This window comes from Homalodisca vitripennis, chromosome 1, assembly GCF_021130785.1.
Source record: "Homalodisca vitripennis isolate AUS2020 chromosome 1, UT_GWSS_2.1, whole genome shotgun sequence".
NCBI classification, from domain to species: domain Eukaryota; kingdom Metazoa; phylum Arthropoda; class Insecta; order Hemiptera; family Cicadellidae; genus Homalodisca; species Homalodisca vitripennis.
The window spans coordinates 144,991,890-145,007,930 of NC_060207.1; the positions used below are offsets into that span (position 1 = coordinate 144,991,890).

General features: G+C 32.4%; 1 protein-coding gene across 2 annotated transcripts; it reads left to right on the plus strand.

Annotated features, from left to right (window-relative positions):
* The first annotated feature begins 542 nt into the window (after nt 1-542).
* On the plus strand, nt 543-8,517 carry LOC124373152. Of its 2 annotated transcripts, none has more exons than XM_046831555.1 (3): nt 543-684; nt 5,514-5,676; nt 8,373-8,517. In XM_046831555.1, exons 2-3 carry the CDS (start codon nt 5,514-5,516, stop codon nt 8,444-8,446), a joined length of 237 nt encoding a protein of 78 aa, XP_046687511.1. In that variant the 5' UTR covers nt 543-684; the 3' UTR covers nt 8,447-8,517. The 2 variants fall into 2 exon arrangements, with proteins under 2 accessions (XP_046687511.1, XP_046687515.1); XM_046831559.1 differs by lacking the exon at nt 543-684 and adding an exon at nt 832-856.
* Nucleotides 8,518-16,041: the final 7,524 nt, after the last annotated feature.

A 16,041-nucleotide genomic window follows, 5' to 3' on the forward strand; every position in this document is an offset into this window, starting at 1 on the left:
TTAACTATTATTAAAAATACAATTTACTTTTTGTGTTTACTTTTGTCATGTGTCTGACGAAGATAGCCTTGCTATCGAAAGGCCTCACAAAAATAAAAGTTTTAAATATTGGTTTATGTGTTTGAATGTAAATAAGTTAAAGAATTAAGATGATTCTGGACTTCATGTACCGATGACTAAGTGGACTTGTACAGCAGCTCATTAAAGATATTTATATTGCCGTAATCTGCCGGTTTGTCGACTAAGTGTACTTTAAGCGTCAAAATCTGTACAAACATTATCGGTTGGAGGAAATTGTGTATACCGAAATTAAGATATTTACTACACAAATTCTAAAATGAACTTATCAATCCTATTAATGAATCAAGATTGAATGCTGAAGTCTGAAAAAGTAATACATGCGACCATTGTCTCATAAAATACTGTGGTGATAATGGTTTTTGGACCTTTCTCAAGAATGACGGACTTAGTTCGTTGTTAGATTTTATGTTTTTATGAACTTTGAATACAAAGAATCTCAAGCCTATCGATAGCTAAATGTAAATTTGTATATTTAGAATTAAACTTCTTTCTCTTTGGTGATCGATTGTCTTTAACCAATCAAGTCCTCTGCAAACTGAAAAGGGTGCTAAGTGCTGACTGCTGAGAGTCTGTGAAGGTTAAAGACAGGTCGTATATTGCAAGGTAAGCAATTACAAGATTTATTAAAAGTAATTACTATAAAATGATAATAGTACATTAATATGTAGTATAATTTTATGTATAATTAATAATTGCAGTGGTGAAACACTTATACTGTCTTTTATTATTTGCTACAGGTTAAATACGATTTGTCACCCAGTATCAAGGCACGAAAGTAAGATTCTACTAAATTAGTTCATGAGTTCCTAAATTCATTTACTAACTGATAAAGCTGAAATAAATTATAGGCAAGGTATATTTTCTTATTCTAGACTTCCCAGAAGGTCTTACTATGAACACTCTGTTAAAGTGATTATACCAAGTTCCTAGTTTTATTTTTAAACCTACATAGGCCTATGGTTCTGAGCTATGACTGCGTAGACTTGGATAAGAGAGTTACAGATAAATGGAATCTCTCTGTTTTTTACAAAGAGCCCAGTAGACACAGAATATCTCTTTTATTTGTGTTTATTTTAATGTCTGTGTTAGAAGAACAGGAACAACCTTCGACTGGTAACCAAAGTCAACTCATTCTTCTCATAGGCTAGAATAAATCAATATTAAAACCTGGCTTTTTGTCCTCTTTATTGACAATAACCTAATTTTGTTTTTAGTTTTGATAATTTTTTGCAAAATTAAGATCAATTTGTCAATTGCCTACTCCAATATGTATCAGTAAAATTGTTTTTTTACCTCATTTCCAATGTTGTTTTTTAGGACATTTCCAGAATTTTTATTAAAATATGATTTAAATGGATTAGGTAATTTTAACCCTGACGTCCGTATTATACAGATGTCATACAAATACCGTCAACTCACGACATCCATACCTATTTTACCAAATGCTTTAAAATTCCACAGACTTGTATTGTATTGAAATAATTAATTAGTAAAAATTTGACTTTGTATTTTAACAGTCCGTTATTAAAAAATTGCAATTCATGTCAGCTGACTATACACTGATAGTACTGACACTGATAGTTTGGTTTTAAAATTGTATGAAATACTGAACTGTATTAAAATTACTCATATGTTCCACGTAGGCTAATACTATTACTTAACAGGATACACATGTTTTATAGCATTTAAAAAATGATTGAATGGATCTTCTCTAGTGATATTAATTTCCCGTCTATACAGAAATCCCTTTCCAGCATTGTTGAGTGGTGTGTGGCAAAGGTACTTTGGGATTATACCGACCACACCAGTATGAAGAACACAAAAATAGAAATTTATAGAAACAAACATGATAGAACGAAAAAACAACTCTTCAATTACAAAATTACAAACTTACAAGCATTTCCAGGTATTGTGATCGGTATTGTTGTCGCTGTTATCTTATCTTTCTCGAGAATCCTGATTACGGCAGGCCGCGCGGCATCACGTGATTTGCACGGTACATAATTACCTTTCCATTACAATTCAATTTATATTTCTGATTAGCCCCTCTAGAATTTGATATTTTACTGATAGGTACTATCTCGAGGGATGTTTTTCTTTCGTCGACATCAGCGCGGGGCAGCACCGAAGGTGCTGCCGAAGCCCGCGCTGATGGCCGGAGGCACTCGCATTTTGGGTGGCGGAATGTGATCAAGAATAAAAACAAGTTTTGAGTGTTTTTTAAATAAAGAGTTTAGTTTGGTAAATGTTTGTTTTTGTTGAATTTTTGTGTTTGGAGAAATGTAGAGGTAAAACACGGAAGTACAACAAAGCGATGCACCAGCTGAACGGGCGGCGAGACTCTGCAATCACGTTATCTACTAGACGCTCGACTTTGACCTCTGTCTGAGGATGGGGAGGGGTTTGCGATAAGACAATTCCTGTTTTATATTGACGAAATATTGTTCTACGCTAATCTAGTAATCAGTAGAAACGAAATGTGAAATAACGATTCATGTCTGGGTGTGGTCGGTATAATCCCAAAGTACCGTGGCAAATTCTATGGACCATTATATCTCCAAGTCCCAAGTTATCTCGTTCACACTCGCGCTACGTTAACTTTCAACTTTAACTACCATATAGGTGGTGTGCCCCTTAACAGAGTTGATCGTCTGAGGGACCTTGGAGTTATTTTGACCAGTGCTTGAATATGGAACTGTGATCTGGTCCCCTTACCAACTGGGCCACGTAGAAAACTTGAAGAGGGCACAGTCACGTTTTTTGAAGATGCTGGGAGCTCGTCTGGGCTACGCCTATATGGAAACGGCTATTCTCCAACTGGAACAGCGTTTTAATCTGCAGTCACTGTACCATCGGCGCATCATCTTCGATCTTCTCTTCCTGTTCAAGCTGATCAACTGGTGACTGCCCTGCTCTCCTGGAAATGGTTGATTTGAGCATCCCTAGGGGAACGAGATCACGGACTTTTTTCTGCCGCAAATTCCTGCCCACGAACTACGCAGGCAACAGTGGCATTGCAAGAATTCTGAGGCATGGTGGTGTGTGGTCCGGGCAGGTTGATTTCTTCCTGGGGTCTCTTTCGCCTTTAAAAAAAAAAATAAAGCAAATTGTTAACTAATTATAGGTCCTAATACTCAGTAACTTTGTTGTGATGTAACTTGTTATTGTTATTCTCTTGTCTTGTTAAAATTATTTATTTTGTTACTAGTCTTTGCTATGTCTGTTACTGTATTGTTATCTTATTGTTTTGTTGATATTATGCATGTTGATATTCGATTGTTCTGTTAATACCATTTTCATTGTTACAATTGCAATGTAGTCTTGTTAAGATTGTCTTGGTAAACTGGAAGTTTTGATTGCATGTTGTATGTAAACATAGTTTTAAGTTGTTTTAATACCTAGATAAATAAGTCATTTTTTTAGTCATAGGCTAAATGGTTATGTACCGTTGGAAGAAATAAATAAATAAACATAAATTCTGCAAGATGATCAGCAATGCATTCACTTCTGAGACAAGTTTTTAAAGATTTTTTTATTGGTTTTCCAACTTGATTCTATTGTTTGCGTGTTTGCAGAAGTTAACGGATATATGAATTTCGTACTGTGGTTAACAGTAAAATGGTCATAACCTTGTGTTTTTGTCCAAAATAAGCTTTCCATAAGTCAGTAACGATTGTTTTTCCAAGTTTAACATGTTTCACAATTAATGGGATTAGTGAATGTGCCTTTTAGGACTGCAGATTACAGTATGTTTTATTACTGATACTAAAAGTGACTAATGACGCCTTGTTCAATTGTCTTTGTGATTTTAATTGGTTTAGCTACGCTCCTTTCCAAGATAAAAATCTGAATTCCTTTCAACACATACGTTTTTCTTTAATTTTATTGCTCAAAGAAATTCATCTCTCCGAGAAATAATACCAAATTCTTGTTTAGACTGCCTAGACTACCAATAAAGTACAGCCACGTGTACACTGAATTCCATTTGTCCTTCACAGTAAAATATCAAATTATAGAGGGGCTGATCAGAAATATAAATTGAATTGTAATGGAAAGGCAATTATGTACCGTGCAAAAAACTTAAATAGTCATGTGATGCCGCGCGTCCTGCCGTAATCGGGATTCTCGAGAAAGATAACAGCGACAACAATACCGATCACAATACCTGGAAATGCTTGTTGATTGATGGAATGTTAGTTCTGTTACTCAACTACATCGTTTTATAACGTTCTAAGTTCATTGAAAAAAGTTAAGCGTTGGGGGCATATAACGAAATCTGACCCCATTAACAATTGATAATCGTTGTAAGTTTTGTAATTAAAGAGTTGTTTTTTCGTTCTATCATGTTTGTTTCAATAAATTTATGTTTTTGTGTTCTTCATACTGGTGTGGTCGGTATAATCCCAAAGTACCGAAATTTATATTGTAATTGTTAACTTCTTCTGTTGATACAATCCAACTGATGTTTAGCAATGATTGTTTCAAAAAGAAATTTGATACACTGTACCAGTTTCTTAAACCAAATTAAAATATAAAATTGGTATTCATAACTGAATTTAAGAGAATATGAGAAACTAGACATGTATAAACTTATGAACACATGGAGATGTTGCAAACATTATTTGACCTTATACTTTTGTTTTTAAAATTTATAATATTTCTTAAAACATTGCTATAAAGTTTAAAAGAACAAGCCGTTTAATCCCAAAGTTAGCGTAATTTGTGAAATCATGGCAATATTTTGAACAATCTTGCACAGAGTGGTTCTAATATCATCACATTTGAAAAGAACATTTATGAATCTTTTCATTCATAGAATTTACCAAATCTTCTGTAATCACTGGTGGATGGCCTGATTGGAGTTCATGATGGATATTTACATATCCATCTCTGATAGCTCTTATCCATTTGTACTTACTTGTGACATTGTATTGGAACTGTACACTTCACTTATACGTTGATGAATTTCTGCTGTTGAAACATTCCTTAGTCAAATATTGTATTTCACAATTGATGGGATGATAAATTGTTTTAAATATTTTTAACTGACACTGTGTACAGTAGACCGCTACAATAACAGTGCAAATGGAATCGTTTAGTGCATAAGGCGGCATTCTGGGTGTCAGTGTGGATGTATATATTCGCAAAGCATTAATAACAAAAATTATATAGTTTTTATTTTATAATTAGTATAACAAAATAAAATAGATTAAATATAAAGTAGAATTATGAACTTGATGGAAATCACTGTATAAACATTAATCACCTTATAGCAGTTCAAATAGGATTTAAGTGTAGCTTAGATAAATAGCAAAATATGGAAATAATATTTAACGCTACTGAATATATATATGAGCTATGCAACAATCTACGACTGGAATTAAAATGTTAAAAACAAAATCAACCTTTATATTTATTAAAATGTGTTGCAGATGTCGGAAACACCAGGAAGACCTATGAAGTATCCATACACTATCTCTGCTAAAGTTGCCCAGTTTCCATTCAAGTTTTACTATAACAACCACTGGATCTTCAAGTACTGGTTTTTTGGTATCTTGGCATCTGCCCCACTTTTCTACAAAATTGGAAAACTTTGTAAGTGAGACTAATACCACAAGTTTGTGTAGAATAATCATATTGAGAATTAACACACTTGATCTATTTTGTGTAGAATTGTAATACAGTGAATGTGAAGTCCGTTTAAAATTATTTGTTACTATAGTAGGATGATTTTTATAGGATCATCAATATCCATTGAATGGCCTGATATTAGTATGATATAATCTTACTCAAAGGTTGTGCTAATCAATAACAATGAAAGCTGAAAAGGAAAAGGGTATATTTGATATTGAAATCAATTTTGCTCTATATACCTCCTGTAAAATTGTTCATTTAAAATAAAATTTAAAAAATTGATCAAAGTCTGCAAACAAACACATTTATTAATAAAACAATTCATAACATATGTAGTTTCTAGAATTAATTTATGACTTAAATTATCTTGCATTTACAATTGAAAATAAATGTGAATATAAGAAATAAATGTTAAAAAGGTAAATATATATATATATATATATATATATATTTACCTTTTTAACACTTATATACAAAACACTTATCATAGACAAGTTCAACAGAAACTTCTACTTTCAACAGGAAGAGGATGCTAGCACATAATAATACACTAAATTCAATATTATCCACAGGCTGTTTATCACTTTTTAATTATCAATTGCATATGCAGGAAACAGCTTTACATTAAAAAATTCACTAATATTTAATAATCTCCAAAATATTAAAGCGATATAATACATTTTCTAAATATTGTAGCTCTTTATGTTTTATCGTATAATAGAAGAATAAATGGTAATAAGTTAACAGCCGGAACAGCAAAATTCGAATTTCGCATTACATTTTTATTGTTCTACGGGCATAACATGGTTTTGTTATGATCGTAAGTCAGCCTCCTATTGGTTGCTGCTGACGTCAGCCGTTACGCCATCTTTGGATACTTTAAAAAACAATGCTGAAGTCAGGTGACTTTGACCCAAATAAAAGACGTTTTTGTTAATTTAGATCTTTTAAGAATAAGACTTCATAACACAAGTGCCTCCGGTCATTTAAAAATAACACATCATTACACTAGGAACTTATACTCTCACTTTGAAAAAACAAGAGGACCAATTGAAAAGGAATAAAATAATTTCCTTCTATTTCACAGCTCACGTAATCCGCAATCAAACACGTAAACAACTTTCAAAACCAATTAACTGTATTAGAGTTAATGCACGCGATTGTGTAATAGACGCTATTGAAAAGGCCTTGAAGAGTACTGCACGAGACAATTGATATTACTTAACTAACCTGTTCTGACCACTGATAAGCTCAGATAATGCTGAAAATCGCTCAGATACTGCTGAAAATCGCTCAGATAACGCTGAAAATCATTGATAACAAGAAGCACAGTACACAAATGTACATTTACATTTCAGTTATTAAAAATCAAAGTTATTTGTAATTTCCAACCCCTAATATTGTATATATTTTTGTACAGGAGGATGAGCAAAATACATTAATAACATTGAAATTTTGAATGGTTATTCCGGCCCCAATGATATCAAATAAATTGCAATACTAAGAATAAATTATTGTAAATATAATTGCCCTGTACAGTACTGTAAAGGGCCTGTACACACCTGTTGCTTGAGAAAACATAAGACACAACCAATAGTACAATGAGGAGCATTAGAGCATATTTTAAGTCTTATTCAATGTCTAGTGGCTAATGCCTTTTTAGTTTTAAAGGATTAATTTCCATCTTGTCAGGGGCTGTTATCAGGTTGTTTCTTCCCTTGACAGAATCATGTCATCGGTTCATGGTAATTGACAACTAAGAGCTTATATTTGGGCAGACTTAGACTTAGTATAAAACATGACGACCTCAATTGTTCTATGAAATATCTAGGTGTAATTCTTCTAGTGCTGTTAAAGTAGGTGCATGTTGAAAAGTAGGAAGGTGAGGATGCAGTCAGGTTGGTTCTGTACTTACCTTTCCACAGGGTAGCATTTAATCTTCTCTCCTTAAGTAGATTGCTATCTTCTCAGTTAACAACCTGATTACGAAGCATTGACTTCTGAAGAAATGCCTTCTTAGAATTGATATTTGTAGGGATGATCTGTTTGTCTATTATTTAATGAGGTGAAGGAAACGGTTGAACATCCGCTTTTTAGCCGATCTCTGAGAATAAGGGACATTGTGTTATCTTTTACATTTTGGACAATGTAGTAAATTTTCCCAGGAAAACCTAATCAATTATTTTTGGTGTTTTGTAAGACTACTGAAATTGATAGCTGTTAGGCTTTATTGTACACTTCCTAGATACACAAAAGATCTCTTAAGGTTTTAGTGCTTGACAGTAGGCTGCTCTGTGGAAGAAAAAGAAGTTATTCAACAAAATATGTGACATAAGAACATAGTAATCTGGAAAGCAATTTTAAATTGCTATAGTAATACTATTAATATTCCTGTTTTACGGTTTCACGATAGACAATAATAGTCTACTCTTAACGCTTAATTTTATGTAACTTTAAAAAACTCCTTTTTTAATGGTGCTGACACACCCCGAAAAACCAGTTGTATATGAATTGTATTGGTTATATCAACATTTATATTATAATAAATACAGAACAGCATGTTGAAAGATTATTACTTTTCATAAGCATATTATTTTATAAAACTTGTGTATGGAAATAAGTAGCTCTTTCTCTAATGAGAATTTTTATTGTTTCAGCTTATTCTCCAGACAACGTTGCCAAGTGGGAAAAAATCCGACATGACAACTTCTCAGGACACCATGAACACTAACTTACACTCCAAAATTAGTACGTCTATAAAACAATGTTTTTTTGTTATAATTAAACTCATTACATAGCTTAGTGTGTTTGTTCTTTCTTCACCCTGTAAAATAATAAGTATAAGTGAACTTTTACCTAATAACTTTAGCTTTCAAAGTAATGAAATTTTGTATTGTAGTGTCATCAAGTAGTAAACAAGATATAATTATTTTATAAAGAAAAATTACAGGCCATAAAATTCTCTGCGTTTATTAGAAAAACTGTACAGCATTTGTGAAGCATGTGTTTTTTTTTAAGGATTACAATAATTATAATTGGATGGGTAATTTTAGAATGTATACAGTACCAAAATATTCATAATAAAATGCTGTTTTGTGTAAATCTGTGTTACATTTTTTTTATTTGTTATTAAATTAACCTTTTCCATGCAGTAGACAGATGTATTAGAATGGTAGATTTTGACCAAAACGCCAAATACAGTTATATCCGATATTATAGATTATGTCTCTTGGAGAGTAATTTAGTTCACAAAAAGTCTTCGAAATTCGCAGTGCACGCTCCGCGCTTTTCGTAGTTGCCAAGGAAGTATTTATAAACAACTTTCACTCGTGTTCTAGTTCCGACAACGTGCTTGTCTCAGTTCTGCATATCCTACAAAGCCATAACCAAAAATATCCGTGGCGTGTATTACTGCTTTCTTGATTGTCACATATCTCATTATTATTCTTCATTATATGGTAGTGTTATGATAATTATGAAATAATTGTGTGTTATAGTAAAATTAAAATTTATTTAAAATAATCAGTTTGGTAAATAGTTTTATTTATAAGTAAATACACTAATTTTAAGTAAAATGTCCTGTTTTACTTTTACCTTTTATAATTTAGTTATAATAAAAATTAGCTTTGAACTTAAAGAAACAAAATTTGTTACTTGTCTTGACATTATAGGAAAGTTAATTGATTTGTTAGTGGTGTGTGAAAGGTTAAATCTGTCCATTGTTAAACCAATGTGCAATGCAATAATATTCAAAAGAATATAAAACTGCAATTGACATTACTGAATCAAAATCTGTTTGATCAAAATGACATCACCAACCTTATTAGCTTGAAATTTCAACTTGTGTTATTGTAGGGTGTGTAAATGTTTCTTTTGTCATCTTTTCCAGAATGCTCTTCTCAAACTTTTGTATAAGTTGCCAACTCTTATTATAAATTCAATGGTCGATAATCCTATATGATAGTCCTTGATGAGCCTATATGAAGTCAGCAGGTCAATATCTGTAAATATGCATGTAAAAATTATTTTTAGCATTCCTCCATTCTTAAGTGTTTTTTATTTATCTAATACAACTTGTATGTTCTGAATTGCACTAAAAAAAACTGTAAAGTTCAACTGTGTCAATAAACGAGTATCTAGTATTAAGCTTTTTCTGGAGTGTAAACTGAACTGTGACTTGATAAGGAAGTAAGCAGGAGTAACCAACCATATTTACTTCTGATTAGTCATTTGTAACTGCACAGTGGCCAAGAATTAAAGATGGCCTACTTAAGTATTACAAGTGTGCAGAGTTCTTCAAATGTCAATATGTGATTTCCTAGATCATGTTTTTTAAGGATTTTGCAGACTTCAAAGCTGATTCTTAGTCTTCCTGTACTAGGTGAGTGAGGAGGGATGAAATGTCAATTAACTGTTTTACTTAGTGCAAACCGTATGATTTTGTTTCCATTTTCCTCGAAATGCCCTTTAAAATTGTTGTCTGCTCCAACAAAATTAGTTCCATTGTCAAAATAAATATGTAATAGAGTACCTCTTCTACTGGTATAACAATTGAAAGTTGCTAAGAAGACATCAGTAGTTAAGTCTGAAACAAGTTTTAGATAATGTTCTTTAACTCCCATACAAATAAAATAACCAAATGACTTTTTCTGTTGTTATAACTTCTTGTACTAACCTGTATTGTTAAGAAAGGCTGTGTGTAATCACAGCGTGTGCAATAAAAACATCTTGTGAAAGATACTCTTGGTTCAGGGAATTACCCATAAGAAGGTGATCAATAGTGTTGGTAAAGCAACATTTTCAGTCCCATCGCTACCTTGGTTTGACAAGGTTGTAACTGACATTTTTTGCGAAAATGGGGTTATTGTTGCTTTTGATTCCCCTCTTTCTTATGTACATGAAGAACTGACTCTTACTCTTATATGTTAATAAATAACCAGACTGATAATTTGACAAGGTTCTAACTGAAGGAATTTGGTTTCCTCAGTGCAGTTTGACAAGGTTGAATCTCGCACTGATACTCTGTGGCAATCAGCTGAGCTGCTAACTACCACATGACTGCTAGGCTGCTATGAGAGGTTATGTTGTTCCTGACCACATGTTGTTGTTGTTACTACTTTGTTGTGTTAGTGTTTTGTTATATTAACCTATTTATGGTAGTACTTTTGAAATAATCATGGAAATGATGGAAGACAATTCGCTTCCTTGGTTTGACAAGGTTCTATCTGGTCCAACCAAAATTTTAGAGGAAACGAGTTTGAAAATTCAAAATGCTAGAATTTTGTTCTCTGTTACAAAATGTTGTTTTGTGCTCTGAATGGGGAAAAATTTCAGGTGTGTAAATTGTTTTTCCTCGGAACTCTAGCAATCTCCCAGAAACCTATCTATACCGCTCACAAAACCAAAAATGTCGTTACAAATACACCGACTTTGGACAAAAGAGGAAGGTCAGAAAACAGCCGTAGGCTACCTATAGGCGATCCTTCTTTAGTAAGGGATCATATTAAATCTTTCCACACAGTTGAGTCCCACTACTGCAGGGCTAAGACAAACAGGAAATACTTAGGAGCTCATCTCTCGATTGCAAAAATGTACGATCTTTATATACAAAAATGAGCATCATAAAATATTACTCCAGTCAGAAAATCGTTATATTACAAAATCTTTACCACAGAGTTCAATCTGGGATTTCACTGTCCAAAGAGTGACAGGTGCGATACATGCGAAAAGTTTATTGTGGCAAGAAAAACTGAAACTCTTACTGAAACGTTGCAGAAAGAATATGACTGGCATATAGTTTGCAAAAATTCAATGCGTGATGTGAGGAAGAAAGAAAAGGATAATGACACACCAGTTTTATTGTTTGATCTTGAGAACGTCATTACAGTCCCCCACGCTGATATAAGTTCGTTATTTTACTTAAGAAAGCATAACATCTACAACTTGACAGCCCACTATACCGTTACGAAGCAAGTGTACTGCGCCATTTGGCCTGAAACTATGTCAGATAGTGCAGGAAATGACATTGCTTCTGCCGTTAAAAGAATCCTCGATGTAGTGGTGGACAAAAATGATATCAGTGATTTAACAACTTGGTCTGACTCTTGTGTGCCCTAAAATAGAAATAGCATTATGTCAAATGCAGTGTTGGACTTTTTAAGGGATAACCTGAGTGTTAGCTCAGTTACAATACAGTATTCATTGCCTGGCCATTCATATTGTGTACAGGAAGTCGACAGTTCACACAGCTGCATAGAGAGAGAGAGAGATGATAAAACACGAATCTTATTCTCCCATTGGACTTGTCAGAATATTAAAACAAGTAAGTCGCCACCAACCGTACCGAATTATTAAAGTGCAGCCTGCTGACTTCAAGAATTTTACAGAAATTTCGAAGCTTCTGAATTACAAAGAAGTTCCGTTTGCAAGTGTTTCAAGATTGAGGTTTACAAGAACTCTCTATACTATTTTCATAAAGTCATCACATGATCCACTTAAGCCTGAAAACTGCAAATACATCAAGTTTAGCGAACCACCCCAGAGAAAGTGTAAGAAACAGACTTTATCAGCCAGCAAGCAACCCTCAAGCTCTTCTAGTGAAGTTAATGTTCTCGCAGTAAAACCGAAAATCCAAAAACAGTGTATAGATATTTCAGAAGCAAAGAAAAAAGACATAAAGGCTGCTTTTCAGTTTATGCCATTGCAAGACCGTGAGTACTACACTGCCGTTTTAAAAATCTAGTTAAACGTGCATTGTTGTAGAATGCAAAAAGATGTTTTTAATAAGGAGTATCTAAGTGATACTAAACTTGATCTCTAAAATTAGTATTATTAAGAGAAGAACATTTTGTGTAGAACAATAATATGGCTAAGTATGCCTAATTATTTACAATTTTTCTAATTTAACTTGTTTTATACACAATCATGAACCAAAACATTTAAGTTGTGATACCTCAACACTTTAAAAATAATACTGTTTATTGTTTTGTAAATATCTCATAGTTAAGTTAGCCTTGTTTGATGTTTGTAATTTTAGAAAAATGAACATGTTAGTTTGAAAAAGTTGTATCTGCACTTACACCCTTGTCACTTTAATTTTTGCTCATTTCGTCTATGACAAGGTTTTAACTGCATTTAGGCATATTTTATATAAAATCAACAGTAAAAACTTTTTTCATAAAAACAAAATGAAATGTTGCACTATAACTATATTAGACACTGAGTAAAATTTTGTTAAATTATATTCATAATGAACAAAATTCTAGCATTTTGAATTTTCAAACTCGTTTCCTCTAAAATTTTGGTTGGACCAGATAGAACCTTGTCAAACCAAGGTAGCGCCATGTCTATATCACGAATCACGTCTTGTACATTGCCAATCAACCAATAATTTTTTGTTAATATATTCATTATTAATGGTATACTAGCATCAAAATAAGTAGTAGTGTTTAATAACAGAGTGTAAACATTGGTGCTTTGTGGTTAAAATGATTTGGTGCACCATGTGTAAGATTGATTTGAGTTTTGAGTACGTCCACTAATTCAGAGAGTTTCTTTATCGTAAAAAAGGATTTAGACAAATCAGTTAACTAGTACACTTAATGCAACCGTTTTCTTTTGCAAAATCAATCTTTTGTATTTGTTTGAAAATACAGAGTTTAGCACCCCAAACAAGAATTCTGTATCTAAGATAGCTTTCAAAAAGAGCCTGATAGGCAATCTTGACAGTACCAGATGAGCTTATAGCCTTAGTTCTTCTAATTGCTGTACTCAGATTGTTGCTCTTTCTAAACTCTCATAGATTTCTTTGAAATTTACTTTAAAACTGTAGTTTATTCTGCCAAGAACTACTAAAGGGCTATTTTCTTCATCAATTTTAGCTAATTGGATGATTTGCAGAACAATTATGTTTGGTCTGACAGCAAAAATCATTTACTCTTCCTTTACTTATTCTGTAATTTTTGGAGTAAGATTTTTTACCTTGGCTGTCAGAGCAAACTGTAATGTTGGTTTTTTAAATTTCTATTTTACTGGGTTTTTGAAATGTTTTGTTGTTTTAGAGTTGTTTTTTTTTTTACTGTTATCAATAACACCTTGACTATTGAAAGAGTGATTGTCACTGACGTCCTATTATTTCTAAGTCTATTATTTAATGTGATGGTAGATTTAACAGTCGAGGAGCTTGTATGTGAAAAGATTTTATGTTTGGTGTTTGATTTTGATCTGACCAAGATCAAGTTTGTATTGTCTTAGTTTGTCCGCTCTGAGACATTTAGTTTGAGTTTAGGTTCATTATTGTTCACAACTCTTGATTTTTGAGTTGCACTTCCAGATTAAAATTTGTTTGTTCTTTAAACTTTCCATGCTTTACCATCATTCATAAGACAACAATGATTTTACACAAGTTTTAAATCACATAGGAAAGAAGAGATCATTTTCTTATGATGTCAGACTAGGTTAAAATAGTTTTTTGTATAAACTCTGGATTAATTGTGTCTGAAGACATTATATTGTGAACAATGGACTCCACTGTCCATCACATAAATACTCCACAATCACAACTGTTTGACTATTGTAGCCCACCAAGTTCTAAGACATTTTTTGGTATTGTCTTGTTTATGTAAGTGTTTACCTTGTTTGCAACTGTGAGAGCAGAACTTTGGTTGTATGTACTAGAAAAGTAAAAATTGTATTTAGACCCAATATACACCATTTTACTCCAGTGTGAGCAACTTCCAGATTATGTTAGAACAACAGTCATTTATTGGCAGAATGGTGTAATGCTTTTTCTTGATATTAAGTGGTTCTAGCTTAAAATGGAAGTCATCAATATTTCTGTATTGCATGGACAATGTGTGGATTGATTATGTACTTGATTTTTTATCCATAAAACTATCATTTAACTTTTCATATTTAGGAGCATTGTGTATATGTAAGTAATTGTTAGTATCCACAGATATACCTTGGCAAACCACTCACATGGTACATATTGAATGGCATAGGTTATATGCTAAATCTTTGTGGAACTCCTCTTGACACATCCATCTCATCACAGATGTTTAAAGTTGTTTCTTAAAATTATTTTTTATATTTTAGCATTAGTTTTGGATCTTACAATACAAAATAATGGTGACTAATTTAATTCTTATTTATAAGACCAGTACATGCAACTTGATCATAGCACATTTAAGATTTTCTACTGGCTCTTCATGGGGGATGTAGTCACTGGTGAAATATAAGGTAGACTAATTACCGCATTAATATCCAGACTGCGGTTTAAAAATTTGTGCAAGCTTGCAAAGAGTGCACAGGTGTGTACCGAGGTTATTTTCAGTGAGATATAGTTCACAAATGCTACATCTCTTACAAGAATCTATACCAATTTACAGTCACATTGCATTATTACTTTTCGTTTACCAGTCACTTAAACGATACTAGTCTGGAGATTTCTAAAATATAAATCATTCAAAACTGTAATGTATTTCAACGATACAATTTAGCTACATCAGTGGAATCAGACCCCTCACCTTCCACACATGAGCTAAATTTTATGATATTAGAAAAATACTAAAAGAGATAGAATTCAAGGGCCAGTTGCATAAAGATATTGTTTAATCTAGTTCTGTCGCATTGAGACGAGATTTTATCTCCTTGGATGTAATATAATATATGTTTGTAGTTAATGAAACAAAGGTTCTGCACAGTAAACAGTTTTCAACATTTTGATTGGTTGTTGTGTCGAGCTGTTAAGTTTCAATAACAGACCAATACCACTATTGAAAAGTAAAATTCTTTTTTCTTCATGCATATATATAGTTATAACCAGAGATAAACTAAACCAGAAATTTTATGAAAATTATCTTGGAAACCATTACAAGATATAACATCCATCAACACATGACAAGTCTGATGAGATATTTTAATTTTACTATGTTATTTATGATGCAATCACATGTTTATGCTCTGAATTGCTAAAAGGTTTCCTGATGTATACAACAATACTTTACATTATGGATTGAAACACTGCCAACTATTGAAGTTGAATGGAGAAGCTGTTCTCGTTACTACAGACCTTGCAATTACTGCCATTTGCTATTGCATCTGATTTATAGTAGTGAAGTTTTGCATAGCAGTATTATATTCAGTTGTATTATTTTTTAATATATAATAAAAAGTTATGTTATATACTAAAAAAATGCAACATAGTACTTTTTATTTTTTTAATTGTTCATTGAGGCATAAATAACAAATTATATAATCAATTTTCTTTAATAAAGTGTACTACTGATATTTTGTGCCAAAATAAAATTTCAAATAAACATTTAT